General features: G+C 42.3%; 1 protein-coding gene across 1 annotated transcript in view; it reads right to left on the reverse strand.

The window, feature by feature from the left end:
• fstl1b (follistatin-like 1b) overlaps window positions 1-23762 on the reverse strand; it is a 62507-nt gene that overhangs the window by 25203 nt on the left and 13542 nt on the right. The window contains exon 3 of the mRNA XM_024389399.2: window positions 9575-9676. Coding sequence (XP_024245167.1) covers window positions 9575-9676 — 102 coding nt within the window. The remainder of the gene's footprint in view (window positions 1-9574; window positions 9677-23762) is intronic.

Genomic DNA, 23762 nt, shown 5'->3' on the forward strand with positions numbered 1-23762 from the left:
ATCCTGTGTTAGATTGTTATTCACCATGATTTCTAGTCTTTTGCAGTGTTACTATGGTCTTTCCCTGTTAACTTTTTTAGATTCTCCCATATCAATTTAGAATTTCCCTTTGCTTCACCAATTATGTTAATAAAAAGTTTGCCTTGGCCTGTCTGATTTCTTTCATCACCTTATTTCTCAACATGGTAAACCTACGTCTGTCATGCTCTAATTTAGATTTTAAGGCTATTTTTAGAGCATAATCTCGTTCTTTCATCAATTTCCAGATTTCTCCATTTAGCCAAGGAAGAGTGCTCTTTTGGCCAGGTTTGGATTTGATTTTCTTTAGGAAGCCATTTATTGTAGTCTGGATTGTGGATAGAAAAACCTGACTATCAGCTTCCATGTCTGTATAGGACAAGAGATCATTCCAGTTTATTCCCTTAATTGCTTTTTCAAAATAGTTTAATTCACTCTTAGGTATTCTGAGTTGATCCGGCTTTCTAACAGTAGAGAGGTTAAACCTGATCTTAGACAGCTTTCTGGCTATAAGTGTCAGATTATGATCAGACAGCCCAGTAACCATATTGAATGATTTAGTCACTCTCTCTGGTTTATTACTGAACACCAAATCAATCTGTGTTTTAGAGCAACAAGTCACCCTGGTTGGCCCTTTAACTAGCTGTGTAAGGTCAAAGGTATTAGTGATCCGTTTGAGGGTTTTCCTACAACACTTGTCTTCATAATTAATGTTAAAATCTCCCATTAAGATGACCTCTTTCCCAAAATCACATTCCCTAAGCATGGTATTAAACTGATCAAAAAACACACTTTTGGTGGAAGGTGGCCTATACATTCCAATGAGGGTAAAAGACATTTGGGGAGACAGTGTAACGTTCAGGCCGATACATTCTAGTTCATTATCACATGACCACTCAATTTTTTTACATCGGATATGTTCTTTAATGTAAATCACCACACCCCCTCCTCTCCCTTCAATCCTGTCTCTCCTGAAAACATTGTAGCCAGGCACAAACAAGGCAGCATATGGAGAGTGTTTATGGAGCCATGTCTCTGAGAGGCAGAGAAAGTCAAGGTTGGAGTCTGTGAGTAGATGTTGAATTTGATCACTTTTTGGAATGACACTACGAATGTTCAAGTGCCCCCCTAGTAGTCCCTTGGGCTTAGCTCGTGGGTCCCAGATGACTCGAGAGTGATTGACACACTCTGGACCTTGATCTCTCTTTTGACAAACATATCAAGACTGTTTCAAGGACAGCTTTTCCCATCTACATAACATTGCAAAAATCAGAAACTCTCTGTCCAAAAATGATGCAGAAAAATGAATCCATGCTTTTGTTACTTCTAAGTTAGACTACTGCAATGCTCTACTTTCCGGATACCCGGATAAAGCACTAAATAAACTTCAGTTAGTGCTAAATACGGCTGCTAGAACCCTGACTAGAACCCCAAAATTTGATCATATTACTCCAGTGCTAGCCTCCCTACACTGGCTTCATGTTAAGGCAAGGGCTGATTTCAAGGTTTTACTGCTAACCTACAAAGCATTACATGGGCTTGCTCCTACCTATCTTTCTGATTTGGTCCTGCCGTACATACCTACACGTACGCTACGGTCACAAGATGCAGGCCTCCTAATTGTCCTTAGAATTTCTAAGCAAACAGCTGGAGGCAGGGCTTTCTCCTATAGAGCTCCATTTTTATGGAATGGTCTGCCTACCCATGTGCGAGACGCAGACTCGGTCTCAACCTTTAAGTCTTTACTGAAGACTCATCTCTTCAGTGGGTCATATGATTGAGTGTAGTCTGGCCCAGGAGCTTGAAGGTGAACGGAAAGGCTCTGGAGCAACGACCCGCCCTTGCTGTCTCTGCATGGCCGGTTCCCCTCTCTCCCCTGGGATTCTCTGCCTCTAACCCTATTACAGGGGCTGAGTCACTGGCTTACTGGTGCTCTTCCATGCCGTCCCTAGGAGGGGTGTGTCACTTGAGTGGGTTGAGTCACTGACGTGAACTTCCTGTCTGGGTTGGTGCCCTCACCCCTCCTTGGGTTGTGCTGTGGCGGAGATCTTTGTGGGCTATACTTGGCCTTGTCTCAGGATGGTAAGTTGGTGGTTGAAGATATCCCTCTAGTGGTGTGGGGACTGTGCTTTGGCAAAGTGGGTGGTGTTATATCCTGCCTGTTTGGCCCTGTCCGGGGGTATCATCGGATGGGGCCACAGTGTCTCCTGACCCCTCCTGTCTCAGCCTCTAGTATTTATGCTGCAGTAGTTTATGTGTCGGGGGGCTAGGGTCAGTCTGTTATATCTGGAGTACCTCTCCTGTCTTATCCGGTGTCCCGTGTGAATTTAAGTATGCTCTCTCTAATTCTCTCTTTCTCTCTCTTGGAGGACCTGAGCTCTAGGACCATGCCTCAGGACTACCTGGCATGATGACTCCTTGCTGTCCCCAGCCCACCTGGCCGTGTTCCTGCTCCAGTTTCAACTGTTCTGCCTGCGGCTATGGAACCCTGCCTGTTAATCGGACGTGCTACCTGTCCCAGACCTGCTGTTTTCAACTCTCTAGAGACAGCAGGAGCGGTAGAGATACTCTTAATGATCGGCTATGAAAAGCCAACTGACATTTACTCCTGAGGTGCTGACTTGCTGCACCTTCGACAACTACTGTGATTATTATTATTTGACCATGCTGGTCATTTATGAACATTTGAACATCTTGGCCATGTTCTGTTATCATCTCCACCTGGCACAGCCAGAAGAGGACTGGCCACCCCTCATCGCCTGGTTCCTCTCTAGGTTTCTTCCTAGGTTTTGGCCTTTCTAGAGAGTTTTTCCTAGCCACGTGCTTCTACACCTGCATTGCTTGCTGTTTGGGGTTTCTGTACAGCACTTTGAGATATCAGCTGATGTAAGAAGGGCTATATAAATAATTTTGATTTGATTTAAGTCATACCACAGATTCTAAATTGGATTTAGGTCCGGCCTTTGACTAGGCCATTACAAGACATTTAACCCGTTAGGGAAAGGGGGCAGCATTTTCACTTTGGATGAATTTCGAATGAATACGAATTATTTCGTATTTCTGTTTACTCCAACATGGGGGAGAAATATTGTTACTTCTTAGCGCCGTTTTAGATTATTGCATGGTATGCTTTTTTCGTAACGTTTAAAAAAAATCTGACACAGCGTTTGCATTAAGAACCAGTCTACCTTTAATTATATGTAAAACATGTATCTTTCGTCAAAATTTATGATGAGTATTTATGTTATCTGGCGTAGCTCGCTGTAATTACTCTGGATATTTTGGAGGCATTTCTGAACATGGCGTCAATGTAATCCGAGATTTGTGGATATAAATATGCATATTATCGAACAAAACATAAATGTATTGTGTAACATGATGTCATATGAGTGTCATCGGATGAAGATTATCAAAGGTTAGTGATTCATTTTATCTCAAATTCTGCTTTTGTGACTATCTTAGGCTGGGAAAAATGGCTGTGTGTTCTTTTGGATTTGGTGGTGATCTAACATAAATATATGTTGTAAAACATTTTAAAAATCGGACACGATGTGTAGATTAACAAGATGTTTATCTTTCATTTGCTGTATTGGACTTGTCAATGTGTGAAAGTTAAATATTTCTAAAAAATATTTTTGAATATCCCGTGCTGCCTTTTCAGCAGAATGTTGGGGGGGGGGGTTACACTAGTGGAGTACATGCAGTATAGAGAGAGGGTTTCACAGTAGAACAAATTAACTTCTTTTACATCACAGAACTTGAAAGCTATCCATGTTTTGGAGAATGTGTAAACAGTCGGTGGAGTAGCCAGCTACGACCCGGTCCGTTTTGTTTCATTTTGTGACATCATGAAAGACAATACAGCCACATAACCATAACTAATAAGGTTTGAAATTATTGTATAAAATGAAGGAGTAAAGATGAAACTATTTGTGAAATTATGTAAGGTGATGTTGAACCATTAATGTGACAGAATTGTATTCCCTTCAAAGTGATGTTGAACAGACATGATTGAGACAATGAACAAAACCCCCACCTGAAACAGAATTGTATTAGAGACCACAAAACCCTATCAGGTTGTAAGTTTAACCAAAACTTAGTCACGGGAAATGGTTAAATGAGACTTCAGAATAAGAGCAAATCTTCGATACTAATTACTAGTCTGCAGCTAGGAATTATGTTGACCTGAAATGCGAAGACCAACAACTGCCGAAACAACTATTCTATAAGAACATTTCTGAATGGGACTCTGACGTATCCATTCTAACCACGAGAGACTTCTTGGAAGCAGATGGAGAGACGAGCCAATGAACTTTCCAACAGAAAGCCATTCTGCCACAACTTTGGAAGTATGCTTGGGGTCATTGTGCATTTGGAAGACCCATTTTGTAACTTCCTGATGTCTTGAGATGTTGCTTCAAAGCAGCAAAGCAGCTTTGTGGGGGTGCAGCAAAGCACCCCCACAACATGATGCTGCCACCCCCGTGCTTAACGGTTGGGGCGGTGTTCTTCAGCTTGCAAGCCTCACCCTTTTTCCTCCAAACATAATGATGGTCATTATGGCCAAACAGTTCTATTTTTGTTTCATCAGACCAGAGGACATTTCTCCAAAAAGTACAATATTTTCCCCATGTGCAGTTGTAAACTGTAGTCTTGCTTTTTTATGGCGATTTTAGAGCAGTGATTTTAGAGCAGTGGCTTCTTCCTTGCTTCTTCTCTAGAATACAGAATGTGTCTCCTTCTGGAGTGGTATGACAGATGCGTGGTCACATGGTGTTTATACTTGTATACTATTGTTTGTACAGATGAACATGGTACCTTCAGGCATTTGGAAGTTGCTCCCAAGGATTAACCAGATTTGTGGAGGTCTACAATTTATTTTCTGAGGTCTTGGCTGATTTCTTTTGATTTTCCCATGATGTCAAGCAAAGAGGCACTGAGTTTGAAGGTAGGCCTTGAAATACATCCACAGGTACACCTCCAATTGACTCAAATGATGTCAATTAGCCTAACAGAAGCTTCTAAAGCCATGACATAATTTTCTGGAATTTTCCAAGCTGTTTAAAGGCACAGCCAACTTAGTGTATGTAAACTTCTGACTAACTGGAATTGTGATACATTTATTTGTAAGTGAAATAATCTGTCTGTAGACAATTGTTGGAAAAATTACTTGTGTCATGCACAAAGTAGATGTCCTAACAAACTTGCCAAAATTATAGTTTGTTTACAAGAAATTTGTGGAGTGGTTGAAAAACAAGTTTTAATGACTCCCACCTAAGCGTATGTAAACTTCAACTGTATAAAAGGTTCCACAGTTGACAGTGAATGTCAGCGCAAAACCCAAGCCATGAGGTCGAAGAAATTGTCAGTGGAGCTCTGATACAGGATTGTGTCGAGGCACAGATCTGGGGAAGCGTACCAAAACATTTCTGCAGCGTTGATGGTCCCCAAAAACAGTTTGTAACCACCAAGACTTAGACAGGGCTCTAGTGTTCCTCTGTGAAGACAACAAAGGAGTGGCAGGTAGTTTGCCCCTGGTGATGCGTTGTGCAGCCCGCACCACCCTCTGCGGTTGTGGGTGGTGCAGTTGCCATACCAGGCAGTGATACATCCTGACAGGATGCTCCCAATTGTGCATCTGTAAAAGTTTGTGAGGGTTTTAGGTGACAAGTCACATTTCTTCAGCATTCTGAGGTTGAAGAGCGCTGTTGAGTTTTCTTCACCACGCTGTCTGAGTGGTTGGACCATTTCAGTTTGTCTGTGATGTGTACGCCAAGAAACTTAAAACTTTCCACATTCTCCACTGCGGTCCATCAATGTGGATAGGGGGGGTGCTCCCTCTGCTGTTTCCTGAAGTCCACAATCATTGTCTTAGTTTTGTTGACTTTGAGTGAGAAGTTATTTTCCTGCACCACACTCCCAGAGCCCTCACCTCCTACCTGTAAGCTGTCTCATCGTTGTTGGTAATGAAGCATACTACTGTTGTGTTGTCTGCAAACTTGATGATCGAGTTGGAGGCGTGCATGGCCACACAGTCATGGGTGAACAGGGAGTACAGGAGGCGGCTGAGCGCACACACTTTTGGCCCCCTGTGTTGAGATTCAGCAAAGGGGAGATGTTGTTTCCTACCTTCACCACCTGGGGGCGGCCCGTCAGGAAGTCCAGGACCCAATTGCACAGGGCGAGGTTGAGACCCAGGGCCTCAAGCTTAATGATGAGCTTGGAGGGTACTATGGTGTTAAATGCTGAGCTGTCGTCAATGAACAGCATTCTTACATAAGTATTTCTCTTGTCCAGATGGGATAGGGCAGTGTGCATTGTGAAGGCGATTGCATGATCTGTGGACCCATTGCGGTGGTATGCAAATTGAAGTGGGTTTAGGGTGACAGGTAAGGTGGAGATGATATGATGCTTGACTAGTCTCTCAAAGTACTTCACGATGACAGAAGTGAGTGCTACGTCACGATAGTCATTAAGTTCAGTTACCTTTGCCTTCTTGGGTACAGCAACAATGGTGGCCATCATGAAACATGTGGGGACAGCAGACTGAGATAGGGAGAGACTGAATATGTATGTAAACACACCAGACAGCTGGTCTGCGCATGCTCTGAGGACGCGGCTAGGGATGCCGTCTGGGCCGGCAGCCCTGCGAGGGTTAACACGTTTAAGCGTCTTACTCACGCCGGCCACGGAAAAGGAGAGCCCACAGTCGGTGGCACTGTATTATCCTCAAAGAGGGCAAAGAAGGTGTTTAGTTTGTCTGGAAGCAAGACGTCGGTGTCCGTGACATGGCTGGTTTTCTTTTTGTAGTCCGTGATGGTCTGTAGACTCTACCACATACGTCTTGTGTCTGAGCCGTTGAATTGCGACTCCACTTTGTCTCTATACTGACATTTTGCTTGTTTGATTGACTTGCAGGGGGGAATAACTACACTGTTTGTATTCGGTCATATTCCCAGTCACCTCTCCATGGTTAAATGCGGTGGTTCGCACTTTCAGTTTTGCTCGAATGCCACCATCTATCCACAGTTTCTGGTTAGGGTAGGTTTTAATAGTCACAGTGGGTACATCTCCTGTGCACTTCCTTATAAACTCACTCACCGAATCAGCATATAAATCAATATTATTCTCTGAGGCTACGCATAAACATGTCCCAGTCCGCGTGATCAAAACAATCTTGAAGCGTGGATTCCGATTGGTCAGACCAGCGTTGAATAGTCCTCATCACGGGTACATCCTGTTTGAGTTTCTGCCAATAGGAAGGGAGAAGCAAAATGGAGTCGTGGTCAGATTTGCTGAAAGGAGAGCAAGTGAGGGCCTTGTATGCATCGTGGAAGTAGCAGAGTAGCAGTGATCCAGTGTTTTGCCAGCGCGAGTACTCCAATCAATATGCTGATAGAATTTAAGTAGCCTTGTTCTCAAATTTGCTTTGTTAAAATCCCCAGCTACAATACATGCAGCCTCAGGATATATGGTTTCCATTTTGCATAAAGTCCATTGAAATACCTTGAGGGCCATCGTGGTATTGGCTTGAGGTGGGATATACACGGCTGTGACAATAACCAACGAGAATTCTCTTGGGAGATAATACAGTCGGCATTTGATTGTGAGGAATTCTAGGTAAGGTGAACAAAAAAACGTAGAATACCTTTTTTGTTGTTACAATTACACCATGAGTTGTTAATCATGAAACATACACCTCCGCCCTTCTTCTTCCCGGAGAGATGTTTATTTCTGTCGGCGAGACACACAAAAAAATCACAGGGTCTGTACTGACTCCGACAGCATATCCCGAGAGAGCCATGTTTACATGAAACAGAGTATGTTATAATCCCTGATGTCTCTCTGGAAAGCAACCCTTGCCCTAATTTCGTCTACCTTGTTATCTAGAGACTGGACATTAGCGAATAATATACTCCTAAGCAGTGGGTGGTGTGGCGCCTCCGAAGTCTGACCAGAAGGTCACTGTGCCTGTACATAGCTCATCTGTAAACAGCCCAACCAATCTACCTCATCCCCCATACTGTATTTATTTATTTATCTTGCTCCTTTGCACCCCAGTATCTCAACTTGCACATTCATCTTCTGCACATCCTACCATTCCAGTGTTTAATTGCTATATAGTAATTACTTTGCCACCATGGCCTAGTTATTGCCTTACCTCTCTTATCTCATTTGCACATGCTGTATATAGATTTTTCTACTGTATTATTGATTGTATGTTTGTTTATTCCATGTGTAACTCTGTGTTGTTGTATGTGTCGAACTGCTTTGCTTTATCTTGGCCAGGTCGCAGTTGCAAATGAGAACTTATTCTCAACTAGCCTACCTGGTTAAATAAAGGTGAAATAAAAAAATAAAAAAATAAAGAAGGCCACTCCATCCTCCTCTTCTGCGGCGACGTTCTTTTGGGTCAGCCTCTGGAATCAGTTCAAATGCCCTGGGTGGTTTGATCAAAGGATCCGCTTCGGGAAAGTCGTATTCCTGGTCGTAGTGCTGGTAAGTTGGCATCGCTTTGATATCCAATAGTTCTTCCCGGCTGTATGTAATAACACTTAAGATTTTATAGGCTAACAATGTAAGAAATAATTCATTAAAAAAACTCAATACTGCAAAGTTTCCTAAGGTTTAGAAGTGAGGAGGCCCTCTCTGTCGCCGCCATCTTGCCTTTTGTTTATTTTCAGTAATAAGGACTGAACTTATCCTCTGTAGCAGAGGTAACTCTGGGTCTTCCATTCCTGTGGCGGTCCTCATGAGAGCCAGTTTCATCATAGCGCTTTATGGTATTTGCCACTGCACTTGTAGAAACATTAAAAGTTCTTGAAATTTTCTGGATTGACTGACCTTCATGTCTTAAAGTAATGATGGACTGTCGTTTCTCTTTGCTTATTTGAGCTGTTCTTGCCATAATAGGGCTATCTTCTGTATTCCTTTCCTACCTTGTAACAACACAACTGATTGGCTCAAACACATTAAGAAAGAAAATAATTCCACAAACAAACTTTTAAGAAGGCAGGCACACCTGTAATTGAAATGCATTCCAGTTGAATACCACATGAAACTGGTTGAGAGAATGCCAAGAGTGTGCAAAGCTGTCAAGGCAAAAGGTGGCTACTTTGAAGAATCTCAAATATAAAATATATTTGGATTTATTTAACACTTTTTTGGTTACTACATGATTCCATATGTGTTATTTCATTGTTTTGATGTCTTCACTATTATTATACAATGTAGAAAATAGTAAAATAAAGAAAAACCCTTGAATGAGTAGGTGTGTCCAAACTTTTGACTGCTACTGTTTATATTTAAAATAATATATGGGGGATTGGAAAATATGCAGACAATTACACTGATAGAAGCCACAATCTATCTGCAATATTAAAACTGATCTAACCCTTTAAAAAAAATGTTGAGCTGAGTGCCACTGTTGATGAGAGTCACATGAAAAAGGTCCTGACTTTTCAAACATTTTCTTGGTTTCCTACCTTGCCGGGACATTCTGGTGACTTGTGGTCCTGATAATGAACACACACACACTCACACACACACACCTCACCTCTATACACAAGCAGCTGGGCTCTCCCTTCTCAGTGACGACACACTCTCTTCCTGCTCCACAAAACACATTGGCACACACTTTACTCTTACTCTGCACCTCCTGAGGAAAGAGAAAACACACATTGTTAGTGCTGAAAACAAACACACAGCTTTGGCACATGAGCACACTGTCAGCACAAACACACAGATGGGTAGTACTTCTGTTACATGTATTTTAAATAGGTATTATAATTACTTCTGAGTATTCTGTATGTTGTATTGCACTGGGCTGAACTTACATTCCAATGTATTTTATAAGAAGATACATTGGAAAGCTGTAATTTGTATCCTATTTCTTTATAGCTAACTAAATATAAATATATTTGTAAAAATGTATAATTTCAAAGAATGCTGTGTATTACTCGAATGATCTCCACCCCAAAACAAGGCCAATGACAATACCCAGTGTGCTTTGTAATTTTCACATATACATTTTGGTAATTTAGCAGATGCTCTTATCCAGAGTGAAAACTCATTCAACTAAGGTATATAAATAACAACATATCACAGTCATAGAAAGTAAGAAGTTTCTGAAACCGTTAATGAGAATGTTGTTGCTGTTCTACAAAATACATGTATAGTAATTAAGTACAATACTTTGCAAAAGTATATTATATTTAATTTTGATACATTGGTCTTTAGGGGTATTTGCAGTTGTATTTTGTTGTATATGCACGCACACACCCCCACAAACACACACACAGGAAAAAATATAGCATTTACATGTCTCAGACACAAGGCGTCACTGTTGCCCCATTCTCAGAAGAGCCAGTGCTGTTCAGAATAGAATGAGTGGTTTCACATGTAGGGTTTGTAGGAGTTTCAGTGGGCTCCTATCACACTCCCTATCAGAATACTATCAGTTTCGCTGACGCAATCACATGAAAGAGACAGCATAACTCAGAACCCCTCAGGAACCACAACAAAACATTCAGCAAACACACACACACGCACACAAACACGTACAAAAACAAGCACACAAACATGCACACACACACGCACACACTGTAACCAATTGCTTGTGAATTTACAGCAAAAAATGTACAGCTATCTACTGTAATTATATATTAACGTACAGTACTGTAAAGAGCAACACATTATGGGAGCTCAACGGCATTCCACTACACTGCTATACAATTTTACAGTAACAGTATTACCTGTTCTGCTGTATATTCACAGCAACACACTGTGAATGATGGTGTATTATGGTAAAATGTTGTTGGAAGGGAAAGAATCGCTGGCTCCTTAACATATTTAGAGCCATGCCTTGTAAGGGGCTATATTTGTTGCACCTGTTAGTGAGAATACTGTACTATACTAATCTGATATGATCTATATTGATCTGATATGTGGTATTACTGGCCTAATAGTGGCAAACAAATATACAAACATGCATGCTGATAACTGCCTTACTAGAGGGGCACAATTTTTGTTACAAACTCCCAGAAGACATGGTGGCTATCTCATTGCCATGACAATGGGTAATTGTCCTTAAATGGGGCCAAAGCAGTTCCCTTCCAACAGAGCACAGACAGGTTCTCTCTATCTCTACCTGAGTGAAGGTCTCTCACATTAATTCCTGTTTGTGGCAGCTGTTAGTTACCATGTCAACTACGTTATGCTCACCTCAAGAAACGACATACTGTAAACAGGAAGTGGCCTGTAGTAAAAGCCTTAGCCAACACAATGTGGCGATAGGGACAATTCTTATATGAGTAATAAGTCAGTTAAGAACAAATTGTTATTTACAATGACAGCCTACAAGAGCCAAAACTGGACCAATTGTTTGCCACCCTATGGGACTCCCAATCACAGCTGGTTGTGATACAGCCTGGATTTGAACCAGGGTGTCTGTAGTGACGCCTCTAGCACTGAGATGCAGTACCTAAGACCGCTGCGCTATTCGGGAACTTGAGTGTAGTGTACTGATTCGTGATGGCATCGCTGTGGGGACCGAAATTCTCCAAAAGTCCCTACAAGGATAGTTAAACAAGGAAAATGTCTCCCTCGTGGGGCCATTTCCCACATCCCCATGAGGACAAAGGCAATTTTAAGCTGATGGGTTAGGCTTAGGTTTACAATTAGGGTTAGAAATAACATAAGGGTAAGGGGTTAGTGGTTAGGTTTGGGTTACGGTTAGTAAATACATTCTAGGTCACCACAAGGATAGAAGAGCTGTGTGTGTGTGTGTGAATAGTAGGAAAATACTAACTGTATATGTATTCTGTGGAGAAGATATGACCTCATACAGAACACACACTAACAGTCTTTGGTTTTGTTCATTCTCTTTATACTTGTAAATGTTTCTATTGCTCTTTCTTTCCGTTGTTTCTCTATTTCTGTGCCTTTGTCTCTCCTGAAACAAGGGCAGTATACTTGCCAAGTCCAGTTCATTATGAGCAACAGGCCAGCCAATCACCAGCTGCCAAGCACAGCTCTGGGAGTAGCCTTACAGCCCTCCCAACTACCCTCTCCCTCCCCATTTTCACTGTGTGTGTGTGAGTGTGTGTGTGTGTTTAAAACAGGGTGTATCCACATCTGGAGTCTGAGCTGTGTTTTCCTTTGGGTCCGTTCCCATGGTCTATGTAATTCTTACCCCACCCCCTCCTCGGTTACCCTGTTCTTCGCTCTCCTCCCTCCCCTGTGTGTTGTGTTAGCGCGTGTGTGTGAGTCATGGAATGTGGGAGAAATCCCTGAAGGCTCCTGTGACCTGCCATCTCTCCAATCAGCCTTTAGGAAGCTAATGACAGGCTAACATGGAGGTCATATGGGGGCAATACAGCCTGTTGTAGTGTACCAACTACTGACCCTTACCTGAGAGAGAGAGGAGGGGGCTAAACAGCCTATTGTAATGTACTAACTACTGACCCTTACCTGAGAGACAACCAGTCTGTTCATTTGGTGGAAAGGCATACACACACACACACACAACCCTATTTGGTGTAAAAGTTAAAACACACTCACACATCCCCCTTCCACACAAACCACAGCCGAGGTCATACTATAATACTTCTTCAAATGCCTCCCTGAGGGTTGGTGGAGTAGTGGTCCATTCAGACAGTTAGCTACAGATGGCCAGAGACCAGAGAGAGGAGCCTGTTGAAACCTGCAGTCTCTCTCTCTGATAACCCTAGCAGAGTAATGGATGTGCTGATGTTGCTTAGTTTAGTCTAGCTCCAGCTACACCTCTCCAAATATCGCCTGCAGGACCACCTTTCATTTTAGCTAAGAGAGAGCAGTTTTTGTTCCACCAGCTCTGAATGGGGAGTTTCTATGGTGACAGGGGATGTGAGGCTCAGAGAGACGCATGTCTTACTGTCCTATTGACAGGGAGAAGGTCAAGCATCACCTAGGATTACAGTCATACCAGAAAGATATACATTCATATACACAACTAGCATACACATACATGCATGCATGCACACACACACTGAGGCTCTTAAAATATTGAGTTAAGTAATGGCCTTTGTTTATTTGAACTGATAACGTAAAACACAATCTGTCCAATCTGAGCCAATAGCAGCCAAGAGCTGTCTGGGTGATTAATGATTGGCCAATAATAAACCCCAACTGAGCCAATCGGAAATCAGAGCTGTCTGAGTGTGATTAATGATTTGCTTATGAATGTATATTGATCAGCCTTTAAACATTTTGAGGCACTACAATCTCACTAGTCCCTTCCTTCATATCTCTCTCTATCTCCAGGTGAGGGAAGTGTATTCAGACATCACAGCTCTTCTCTACCATTCTCCGTCACTCTATAAGCCATGTAATACATTTTTATTAGAAATGAAAAGCTGAAATGTCTGGAGTCAGTAAGTATTCAACCCATTTGTTATGATAAGCCTAAAACAAATCAGGACTAAATATTTGCTTAACAAGTCAAATAATAACTCACACCTATTTATCCTGATTTTTGAATGACTACCTCATCTTTGTACCCAACATGTACATTTATTTACACATAAATATTGACACGGTCCCTCAGTCGAGCAGTGGATTTTTAAATATATCTTTCTCCCCAATTTCGTGATATCCAATTACGATCTTTTCTCATTGCTGCAACTCCCCAACGGGCTCAGGAGAGGCGAAGGTTGAGTCAAGCATTCCTCGAAATACCAAACCGCTCTTTTGAACACCCGCCCGCTTAACCCGGAAGCCAGCCGCACCAATGTGTCGGAGGAAACACTGTTCAACTGACGACCGGAATCAGCCTGTAGGCGTCCGGCCCGCCACAAGGAGTCGCTAGAGCGCGATGAGCCAAGTAAAGCCCCCACAGCCAAACCCTAACCCGGACGGTGCTGGGACAATTGTGTGCCGCCCTATGGGACTCTCGGTCATGACCGATTGTGACACTGCCCGGGATCGGACAAAGTTTCAACCACGAAGAACATGGAGGTTTTCCAATGCCTCACAAAGAAGGGCACCTATTGGTGGATGGGTAAAAATAAAACAATATCAGACAAGGAATATTCCTTTGAACATGGTGAAGTTATTAATTACAATACACCCAGTCACTACAAAGATACAGGCATCCTTCCTAACTAAGTTGCCAGAGAGGAAGAAAACCTCTCAGGGATTTCACCATGAGACCAATGGTGACTTAAAAATATAATGCCTGTGATAGGCAAAAACTGAGGATGGATCAACAACATTGTAGTTACTTCACAATACTAATCTAATTGACAGAGAGAAAAAAATGACGACTGTACAGAATAAGAATATTACAAAACATGCATCCTGTTTGCAATTAACACCAAAGTAAAACTATAAAAAATGTAGCAAAGAAATGTACTTTATGTCTTGAATACAGAATACAAAGTGTTATGTTTAGGACAAATCCAACACAACACATCACTGAGTGCCACTCTTCATAGGAAGAAAAATACTGATGGGAGAAGGAGAGGACAGAGAGGGAGAAATGATAGGAATTGAGCCGTAGAAAAAGAGTCAGAAACTGGAAGAAAAAGTGGGGATGGGTGAGAGGTCTGAACTTTACTTTATGTCCTGAACACAAAGAGTTATGTTTGGGGCAAATCCAATATGTCACAGAGTACCACTCTTCATATTTTCAAGCATGGTGGTGGCTGCATCATGTTATGGGTATTTTTTTAAATTAACTAGGCAAGTCAGTTAAGAATAAATTCTTATTTTCAATGACAGCCTAGGAACAGTGGGTTAACTGTCTTGTTCAGGGGCAGAATGACAGATTTTTACCTTGTCAACTCAGGGATTCGATAGTGCAACCTTTCGGTTACTAGTCCAAAACTCTAACCACTAGGCTACCTGCCACCCCATGCTTGTCATCGGCAAGGACTAGGGAGTTTTTTTTTAGGATAAAAAGAAACAGAATAGAGCTAAGCACAGGTAAAATCCTAGAGGAAAACCTGGTACAGTTGGCTTTTCAACAGACATTGAGAGACAAATTCACCTTTCAGCAGGGCAATAACCTAAAACACAAGGCTAAATATACACTGGAGTTACTTACCAAGACAAAATTGAATGTTCCTGAGTGGCCTAGTTACGGTTTTGACTTATACTGAAACTCTATGGCAAGACTTGAAAAAAAATAAAAAATAATATGCTAATATTGTACAATCCAGGTGTGGAAAGCTCTTGGAGACTTATCCAGAAAGACTCACAGCTGTATTCACTGCCAAAGCCCATTCTAACATGTAAGTACTCAGGGGTGTGAAAACTTATGTAAATTCATTTTGCTGTATTTCATTTTCAATACATTTGCAGAAATGTCTAAAAACATGTTTTCACTTCGTCACTATGGGTTATTGTGTGTAGATGTGTGAGAAAAAAAATATTGAATACATTTTGAATTCAGGTTGTCATGTAATAAAATGTGGAATACGTTGAGGGGTATGAATACTTTCTGAAGGCACCGTATGCCCATATAAAACATATAAGTAATATACATACAGTACCAGTCAAAGTTTGGAAACGCCTACTCATTCCAGAGTTTTTCTTTAGTTTGACTATTTTCTACATTGTAGAATAATAGTGAAGACATCAAAACTATGAAATAACACATATGGAATCATGCAGTAACCCAAAAAGTGTTAAACAAATCTAAATATATTTTATATTTGAGATTCTTCAAAGGAGCCACCCTTTGTGGGGCATCAGTCTTCATAATAATGTTCATTGATGAAATGTGCAACCAATGAATAGCAAGTGTTGATGTGTGAAGAGGTCATCTCTGTAGTAATGTTAATGCATGTATGAATTAATAATGAATATTAACATTTACTCTTCTCATTCCAGTTGTGAATTTTCTTCTTTTTTTGCAGAGTTCACAACCTACTACACTTGTGAGAAACAAGTTTTGGTTTATTTAATAAATAAATAAATAAATAAATGTTAATTGTCTTATATTTGGAGTGCTCAGTGTGAGCAATGAGACTGGTTTCTCTGATAATGTTGAGGAGCACGCTCAAGAGCATGTGTCTGATTTCTCTGTCCTGATAAAGTTGAGGGAGCGCGCTCCTGAGCACGCATAGCAGTACCTGGCAAACTGCTCGGAAAATGTTTGTTTTTTAACATCCATAGCGAATTATAATATATTATAATTAGACTTCCTCACAGTAAGCTATTTAAAAATAATATGAAAAAAACAACCATTCAGTTTTCAAACAATGAAGTATGTTTTCAAAATGCATTTGGCTTCAAGCTCACATTGTAAAGTGGTGGGTAATGCGCTGATAGTCTGTTGCCTGCACTTGAATGGTGAACGAGCCAGGCTTCAATTACCAGTTGAGAAATAACAATAGTAGGCCTAGCTTTTTTTAACCGTGTACCAAAACAGTTTTCTAACACAATTGCATTCAGAATTGTTGCCAATGAATGGGCTTATAAAAGCACATGTTTTATTCCAGCAGCAACAAGCTGTAGAGCTGCAGGAGAAATCCAGCTCAAAATAGGCTCTGTATGCTGTGCACATGTGATAGTTGTGTTGGATCAATGATACATGATGACTAACGAAAATACACACAGGCCAATTTTATTCCAATATATTATGCAAATTGACCTATAGATCGATAAGCATGATGGTCAAATGTATTTACATCGACTGGTATTTACATCGATGAATAAAAAGCATTATTTTGCATTGGGATTTATTTTTCACCCGGTCATTTTTTGGCCGGCAACAGTTTTATTTATCGGCTTAAAAATGTTTTTCTCTAAAAGCCAGCAATTGCCGGCTAACGGAAACCCTGGCGGCCTGCGAGCCTGCAAACACAGATCATTAGAGCAGGAAGTATGATATAACGTAGCACCATATATGGAATGGGAGGTGACATAGTTAGAAGAAACCAGTGTACACCCACACTTCACAGTGGGGGTTTAATTTCATAAAATGGGATTACTTCTGCGACTGGTTTACTTTCTCGTTGGACGCGTGCTTCCACGTGTGCACATTTGTGTGTAATGATCCACTGAGTCAGCAGTTGGATTGATGCTTCCTGTTGTGGGATCACTTTCCCACCTCCATTAGTCCCTTCCCAGGATGCACCACTGCACTCATTAGCATACAGAACATTGATAGCCAGTTTAAAGCAAGGATAAAACCCATCCCCCAACTCCTTCTCTGCTCTCTCTCTTTTCTCCTGCAACAGAATCTGTAACTACCTTTAAAACAACAGTATTGCTAACCGCAACCACAGTAAAAGGCCAGTGAGATTAGTGTTAATCAATGCTATACTTAAGCAATAAGGCATGACGGGGTGTGGTATATATGGCCAATATACCACGGCTAAAGGCTGTTCTTACGAACAATGCAACACGGAGTGCCTGGATACAGCAGTTAGTCGTGGTACTGTACATTGGCCATATACCACAAACCCCCAAGGTGCCTTATTGCTATTATAAACTGGTTACCATTGTAATTAGAGCAGTAAAAATAAATGTTTTGTCATACCCATGGTATACGGTCTGATATACCACGGCTGTCAGCCTATCAGCATTCAGTACTCGAACCACCCAGTTTATAATTTGAATAAACAAACCAATGTCCATACACATACACCCCTTTACAGAAATGTGTAAGGGGAGTTTAAACATAATGGCTCACAGACTCTCTGCAGCTCACCATGGATGACATCATGCCTATACACCCCTCCCAATGAAACATTCATAGCTCTCAGACACATGTTTCTTATTAAACTCCAACAGGAGGGAGGGGGGTGGAAAGGAGAGCGAGGGAAAAAAGAGCATGAAGGAAAGGTACTGTACATACTGTAGGGAACAAGAGAGGGTAAGAATATGAATAAAAGGGAGCATGGCAAAATAATCTGAAGAGAGAGGGAGAAAGAGGAAGGGAGGGAGGAAAAGTGTCAGTCCAAGAGGGGAAGAGAGAACAAGTAGAGATTGGTTGGGTGCTCAACTGTGCCTCTGTCAATGTCTATTGGGGTTTCTCCGGAGCCAAAATCTCATAAATATCTGGGTAAGAGGGACGTCCCCCAAACTCCCTCCTCCGTCCCCGTTTCCTATATCCCTCCCCTCCCTGCTTCTCTACACAACTCCCAGCCTCCCCAGGGTTGTCCTAGCCTATGCACACAACTCAGACCCAGTCCAAACCAGGCCAGAGAGAGAGAGAGAGAGAGAGGAGAGAGAGGAGAGGAGAGGAGAGGAGAGGAGAGGAGAGGAGAGGAGGAGAGGAGAGGAGAGGAGAGGAGAGGAGAGGAGAGGAGAGGAGAGGAGAGGAGAGGAGAGGAGAGGAGAGGAGAGGAGAGGACCTCTCTGCTCGGCTAAGGGACACATTGGAGGATAGCCCAGAGGAAAAAATACTTTACAGCAGTTTTAACTAGAACGTTTTATAATAATTTGGAGGAATATTTTTTTTTCAACGACAGCTCCTTAATTTCTAAATGTCTACTTTTAATTATCCTGAAACAGACCTGTATCCTACAAAGACTGCATATGGATCTTCACACTTTTGAGCCTAAGTTCCAACTAATCAGGCTTTCATCACACCTTTACTCCACTGAGTTCAATTTAAAGGAGTTATGGAGGGAACCCCTGCTGAGCGACCAGTAGTGAACTGAAATGACTTGCAGTGCATTAGACACCACACTACAGCAGGACAGGGATTTCTCATCCTCCTCTGAGATGAAACGCCTGGTTCCTATTCCATGCATTTATATTGGAGTGAGAGAGGAGTGACCAGTATGTAGCTGTGATGAGGAAACAGGGTAATATAGGAAACAGTTACAGAGAGAAATGACATCCATACACACAGGCTCTCTGGTCGTCTTTGTTCCATACACATTGGCCGTGTCTGAATACTTGTACTTGCGTTCTAAATAGCAGGCATTTTGGGTATCTGAAATAAAACATTTGAAATGAAATGCATATATTTTCAGTATGTGTCACATCTACTCCCGCTCCTCCCCTCTGGTAGTCGATCTCCATTGGTACTGGCATCCATCATTACGCGCACCTGCACGTCATCATGAGGCACACCTGGACTCCATTACCTCACTTATTAACGTCCCTATATCTGGCACACCCTTAGGTTCTCTCCCCATTCAGTATTGTGTCTGTGTCTAGGTTAAGACGCCACTACGATGTTGTTTTGGTCCATGTTTGTTGTTTTATCAAACCTGCTTCTCGACTCTTAGCGTCTTCTTTACAATACGCTTTAAATACCAGGATGTCATACTCATTTAGGCTTTTCAGCTAGTAGAATTCACTGGACATTATTGAGGAAGGGAATTGTCTTTCCAGACCCACATGTTTTACAACAGCTGATTATCTGATTATCTTTTTAAAAAACAGAATGCCAGGAATCAACGCAATTGCACAATTGACTACACATCTCAGTATGTATGAGACAGTATGTTGACATTTTTTTGCTTACTGCATTCGTTTTTACTAAAGAATACATTCTAAATAGTATGCAGTACGATTAGTACATAGTATGTCATTTTAGGAAGTAGTAGGCGAGACATACTTCGGACATGGCCACAGACCGGTGTTTGTGTCTGGTTCTCTGGCCAAATGGAGGGAGAGAAAATACCATCGTGTGTTGATCTGTATTTGTTTCTTGGAGATGTTGTTTTCTTATGCACGTATCTGGAATGGAATCCTGTGTGATGTCATTATAAAGCTGCACATTCCATATCCCTTAAGTCCATGAGATTCAAGATCGTGTCAAAAAGGAACAGAAAACAAAGACAAATGGAGAGAGAGGGTGAGAAGGGGGAAAGAGAGAAAGAAATAGGTTGAAAGAGAGAAAGGGTGAGAGAGGTAGGGTGAGAGAGCAAGAGGGAGGGAGAGAGAGAAAGAGGGAGGGAGAGAGAATGTGAGAGAGATGAAAGCAGGGAGAGAGAGCTGTAGAAAGGGATAGAGAAAAAGAAATAGGTTGAAAGAGAAAGGATGAGAGAGGTAGGGTGAGAGAGCAAGAGGGAGGGAGAGAGAGCAAGAGGGAGGGAGAGAGAGAAACAGAGCAAGGGTGAACGAGAGAAAGGGTGAGAGAGCAAGAGGGAGGGAGAGAGAATGCGAGAGAGATGAAAGCAGGGAGAGAGAGCTGTAGAAAGGGATAGAGAAAAAGAAATAGCAAACAAAATACTGAGAAGAAAAGAGTGAAAGAAAAAAAATAATGAAAGCTGTTAGTCAGGAAGTTGTCATGGCCTGAGCTTATAGGCACATCTGCTGGCTGTTACAATGTCACCAAGAAAAGAAAGTCCCTAAAACAGAGTACCACCAATTGGCCCATCGTCGTCCGGGTTAGGGGAGGGTTTGGCCGGCAGGGATGTCCTTGTCCCATCTCGCACCAGCGACTCCTGTGGCAGACCAGGCGCAGTGCATGCTGACACGGTTGCCAGCTGTATGGTGTTTCCTCCGACACATTGGTGCGGCTGGCTTCCGGGTTAAGTGGGCATTGTGTCCAGAAGCAGTGTGGCTTGGTTGGGTTGTGTTTCGGAGGACGCAAGGCTCTTGACCTTCGCCTCTCCCGAGTCCGTACGGGAGTTGCAGCGATGAGACAAGACTGTAATTACCAATTGAATACCACGAAATTGAGTAGAAAAACAAAATCAGAGTGCCACCACTGCCCAACCTAACCCAGTGGGCACATGGCACAGTCAGGACAATGACACCTCTGTCCTGTTGCCTCCATTTCCATTGATAAATCCAAGGAGGAGGCTTCTCTTTCTTTCTCTGTCCATCTCTCTTGTGCTGATTTTGTGTCAAACTTTCATTATCCATACCCTCACCTTTCCTTCTTTCTTGTCTCCCTCTTTATGTGAAAATCTCTTCTTTTTGTTGTAAATTATCCTTTCTCTCCTTCCCAGCTCCCCACCTTGCCCCTCTCTCCCTTATCCTCCCTTCTCAATCCCTCTTTCTCTCCCCCTCTCTCTACCACACTTCTCTCCCTGCCTGTTCTTGGCAGCCCTCCAGTCTGTCTGGGTGGGAGGGCTCAGACCCAGGCCCAGACCAGAGGAATTGGTAGTTTCCCTGCCCCAGACACTACTCCCTCCATGGGGCCACAGTCAGGGCCAGTGGCTGAAAGTGTGTTTGGCAAAGGAAGTGGGCCTGTTTGCAGACCTCTACAGTATAGGTTGGAATATGTAGAATGGACAGCCATTTTGGGGACTGGAATGTTCAGATGCATTTTGGAGACCACGGTTATCATCAAAGTTCAATACACTGTGTCAATTCAAGTGTTCCACCGAGTCGGATAGGTCCGTGTTCATTTTCTACATTGAAGTATTGTGTCATAAACCATTTCATATTGAAGCTGCACTGAAATTAGGCTGTGTGTGGCTCCCAGGGCTCTGCTTGGTATTAATTGCCCGCCAATTTGGGCCCGATGTTTGGGCATGCTGCCAAGTGCTATCTTTGTGCCTGGTCCTATCCCACGACACACACACACACACGAGATGGAGCTAGCTACAGAAAAGAGAGGCTAGAGAGAGAGAGAGAGAGGATGGTGTTATAAAGCAACCATAGGAGGCAGTGAGGCATGACGTCTTTGTACCGCGTGTGCGTGTGTTTCTGTGTCTCTGATGAGGATAAGAGAGCAGTACAGCTGGTTAATGAGGATTCCTTTCATGACTAGACAAGAGTGAGGAGATCACACAACATGGCCATAAAACACTGGCACACACTCTGTCTCTCTCAATTCAAAGGGCTTTATTGGCATGGGAAACATACGTTTACATTGCCAAAGCAAGTGAAATAGATATCAAACGAAAGAGAAATAAACAATAAAAATGAACAGTAAACATTACACTTACAAAAGTTTCAAAGGAATAGAGACATTTCAAATGTCATATTATGTCTATGTACAGTGTTGTAACGATGTGCTAACATGACCCGATTCAGGAAACTAGGCATATGTCGCAAGTCATGACTTCACAGGAGAGCTGTTTGAACATAAAACATTTATTTTTATCAAAATGTGTTTCTTGGCAGAAATGCCTTCTCGAACATGTGAACTTCATGTGCCTTAATGTCAAACTTGTATTCCATCTGTAAATACAAATACAATTGTTAAATTACGAGCCTAGTTTGTTTAGTTTCAGATATGACACATTTCTAATTTTGACAGAACGTGGCCTAATTTCAAGTGTACTGTTAGGTAGCTAACGTTAGCTGGCTGGGTCGCTAGGTAACATTGTGTATGATCTTATTCTTCGTATCTCAGACACATTTGCTTGACTAGTTATAGCCATAGAACCTAACTGCAGATTCAGGTAGGGTAGTAACATCAAAGGGTAGTAACGTCAAGAGTTGTGATCATGGTCCATTGTTTAGCTAGCTAGCTACATGTCTTAACAAAAGACATGAACGCTCAACACCAGTTGAATATTTATTTTTACTTATTTATTTCACCTTTATTTAACCAGGTAGGCAAGTTGAGAACAAGTTCTCATTTACAATTGCGACCTGGCCAAGATAAAGCAAAGCAGTTCGACACATTGGAATGTAAAACACTGGAATGGTAGATTTGCAGTGGAAGAATGTGCAAAGTAGAGATAGAAATAATGGGGTGCAAAGGAGCAAAATAAATAAATACCGTAGGGAAAGAGGTAGCTGTTTGGGCTAAATCATAGATGGGCTATGTACAGGTGCAGTAATCTGTCAGCTGCACTGACAGCTGGTGCTTAAAGCTAGTGAGGGAGATAAGTGTTTCCAGTTTCAGAGATTTTTGTAGTTCATTCCAGTCATTGGCAGCAGAGAACTGGAAGGAGAGGCGGCAAAAGGAAGAATTGGTTTTGGGGGTGACCAGAGAGATATACCTGCTGGAGCGCGTGCTACAGGTGGGTGCTGCTATGGGGACCAGCGAGCTGAGATAAGGGGGGACTTTACCTAGCAGGATCTTGTAGATGCGCTGGAGCCAGTGGGTTTGGCGACGAGTATGAAGCGAGGGCCAGCCAACGAGAGCGTACAGGTCGCAGTGGTGGGTAGTATATGGGGCATTTTGGTGACAAAATGGATGGCACTGTGATAGACTGCATCCAATTTATTGAGTAGGGTATTGGAGGTTATTTTGTAAATGACATCGCCGAAGTCGAGGATCAGTAGGATGGTCAGTTTTACAAGGGTATGTTTGGCAGCATGAGTGAAGGATGCTTTGTTGCGACATAGGAAGCCTATTCTAGATTTAACGTTGGATTGGAGATGTTTGATGTGAGTCTGGAAGGAGAGTTTACAGTCTAAAAGACACCTAGGTATTTGTAGTTGTCCACATATTCTAAGTCAGAGCCGTCCAGAGTAGTGATGTTGGACAGGCGGGCAGGTGCAGGCAGTGATCAGTTGAAGAGCATGCATTTAGTTTTACTTGTATTCAAAAGCAATTGGAGGCCACAGAAGGAGAGTTGTATGGCATTGAAGCTCGCCAGGAGGGTTGTTAACACAGTGTCCAAAGAAGGGCCAGAAGTATACAGAATAGTGTCGTCTGCGTAGAGGTGGATCAGAGACTCACCAGCAGCAAGAGCAACATCATTAATGTATACCGAGAAGAGAGTCGGTCCAAGAATTGAACCCTGTGGCACACCCATAGAGACTGCCAGAGGCCCAGACAACAGACCCTCCGATTTGACACACTGAACTCTATCAGAGAAGTAGTTGGTGAACCAGGCGAGGCAATCATTTGAGAAACCAAGGCTGTCGAGTCTGCCGATGAAGAT

Source organism: Oncorhynchus tshawytscha, linkage group LG26, assembly GCF_018296145.1.
Source record: "Oncorhynchus tshawytscha isolate Ot180627B linkage group LG26, Otsh_v2.0, whole genome shotgun sequence".
NCBI classification, from domain to species: domain Eukaryota; kingdom Metazoa; phylum Chordata; class Actinopteri; order Salmoniformes; family Salmonidae; genus Oncorhynchus; species Oncorhynchus tshawytscha.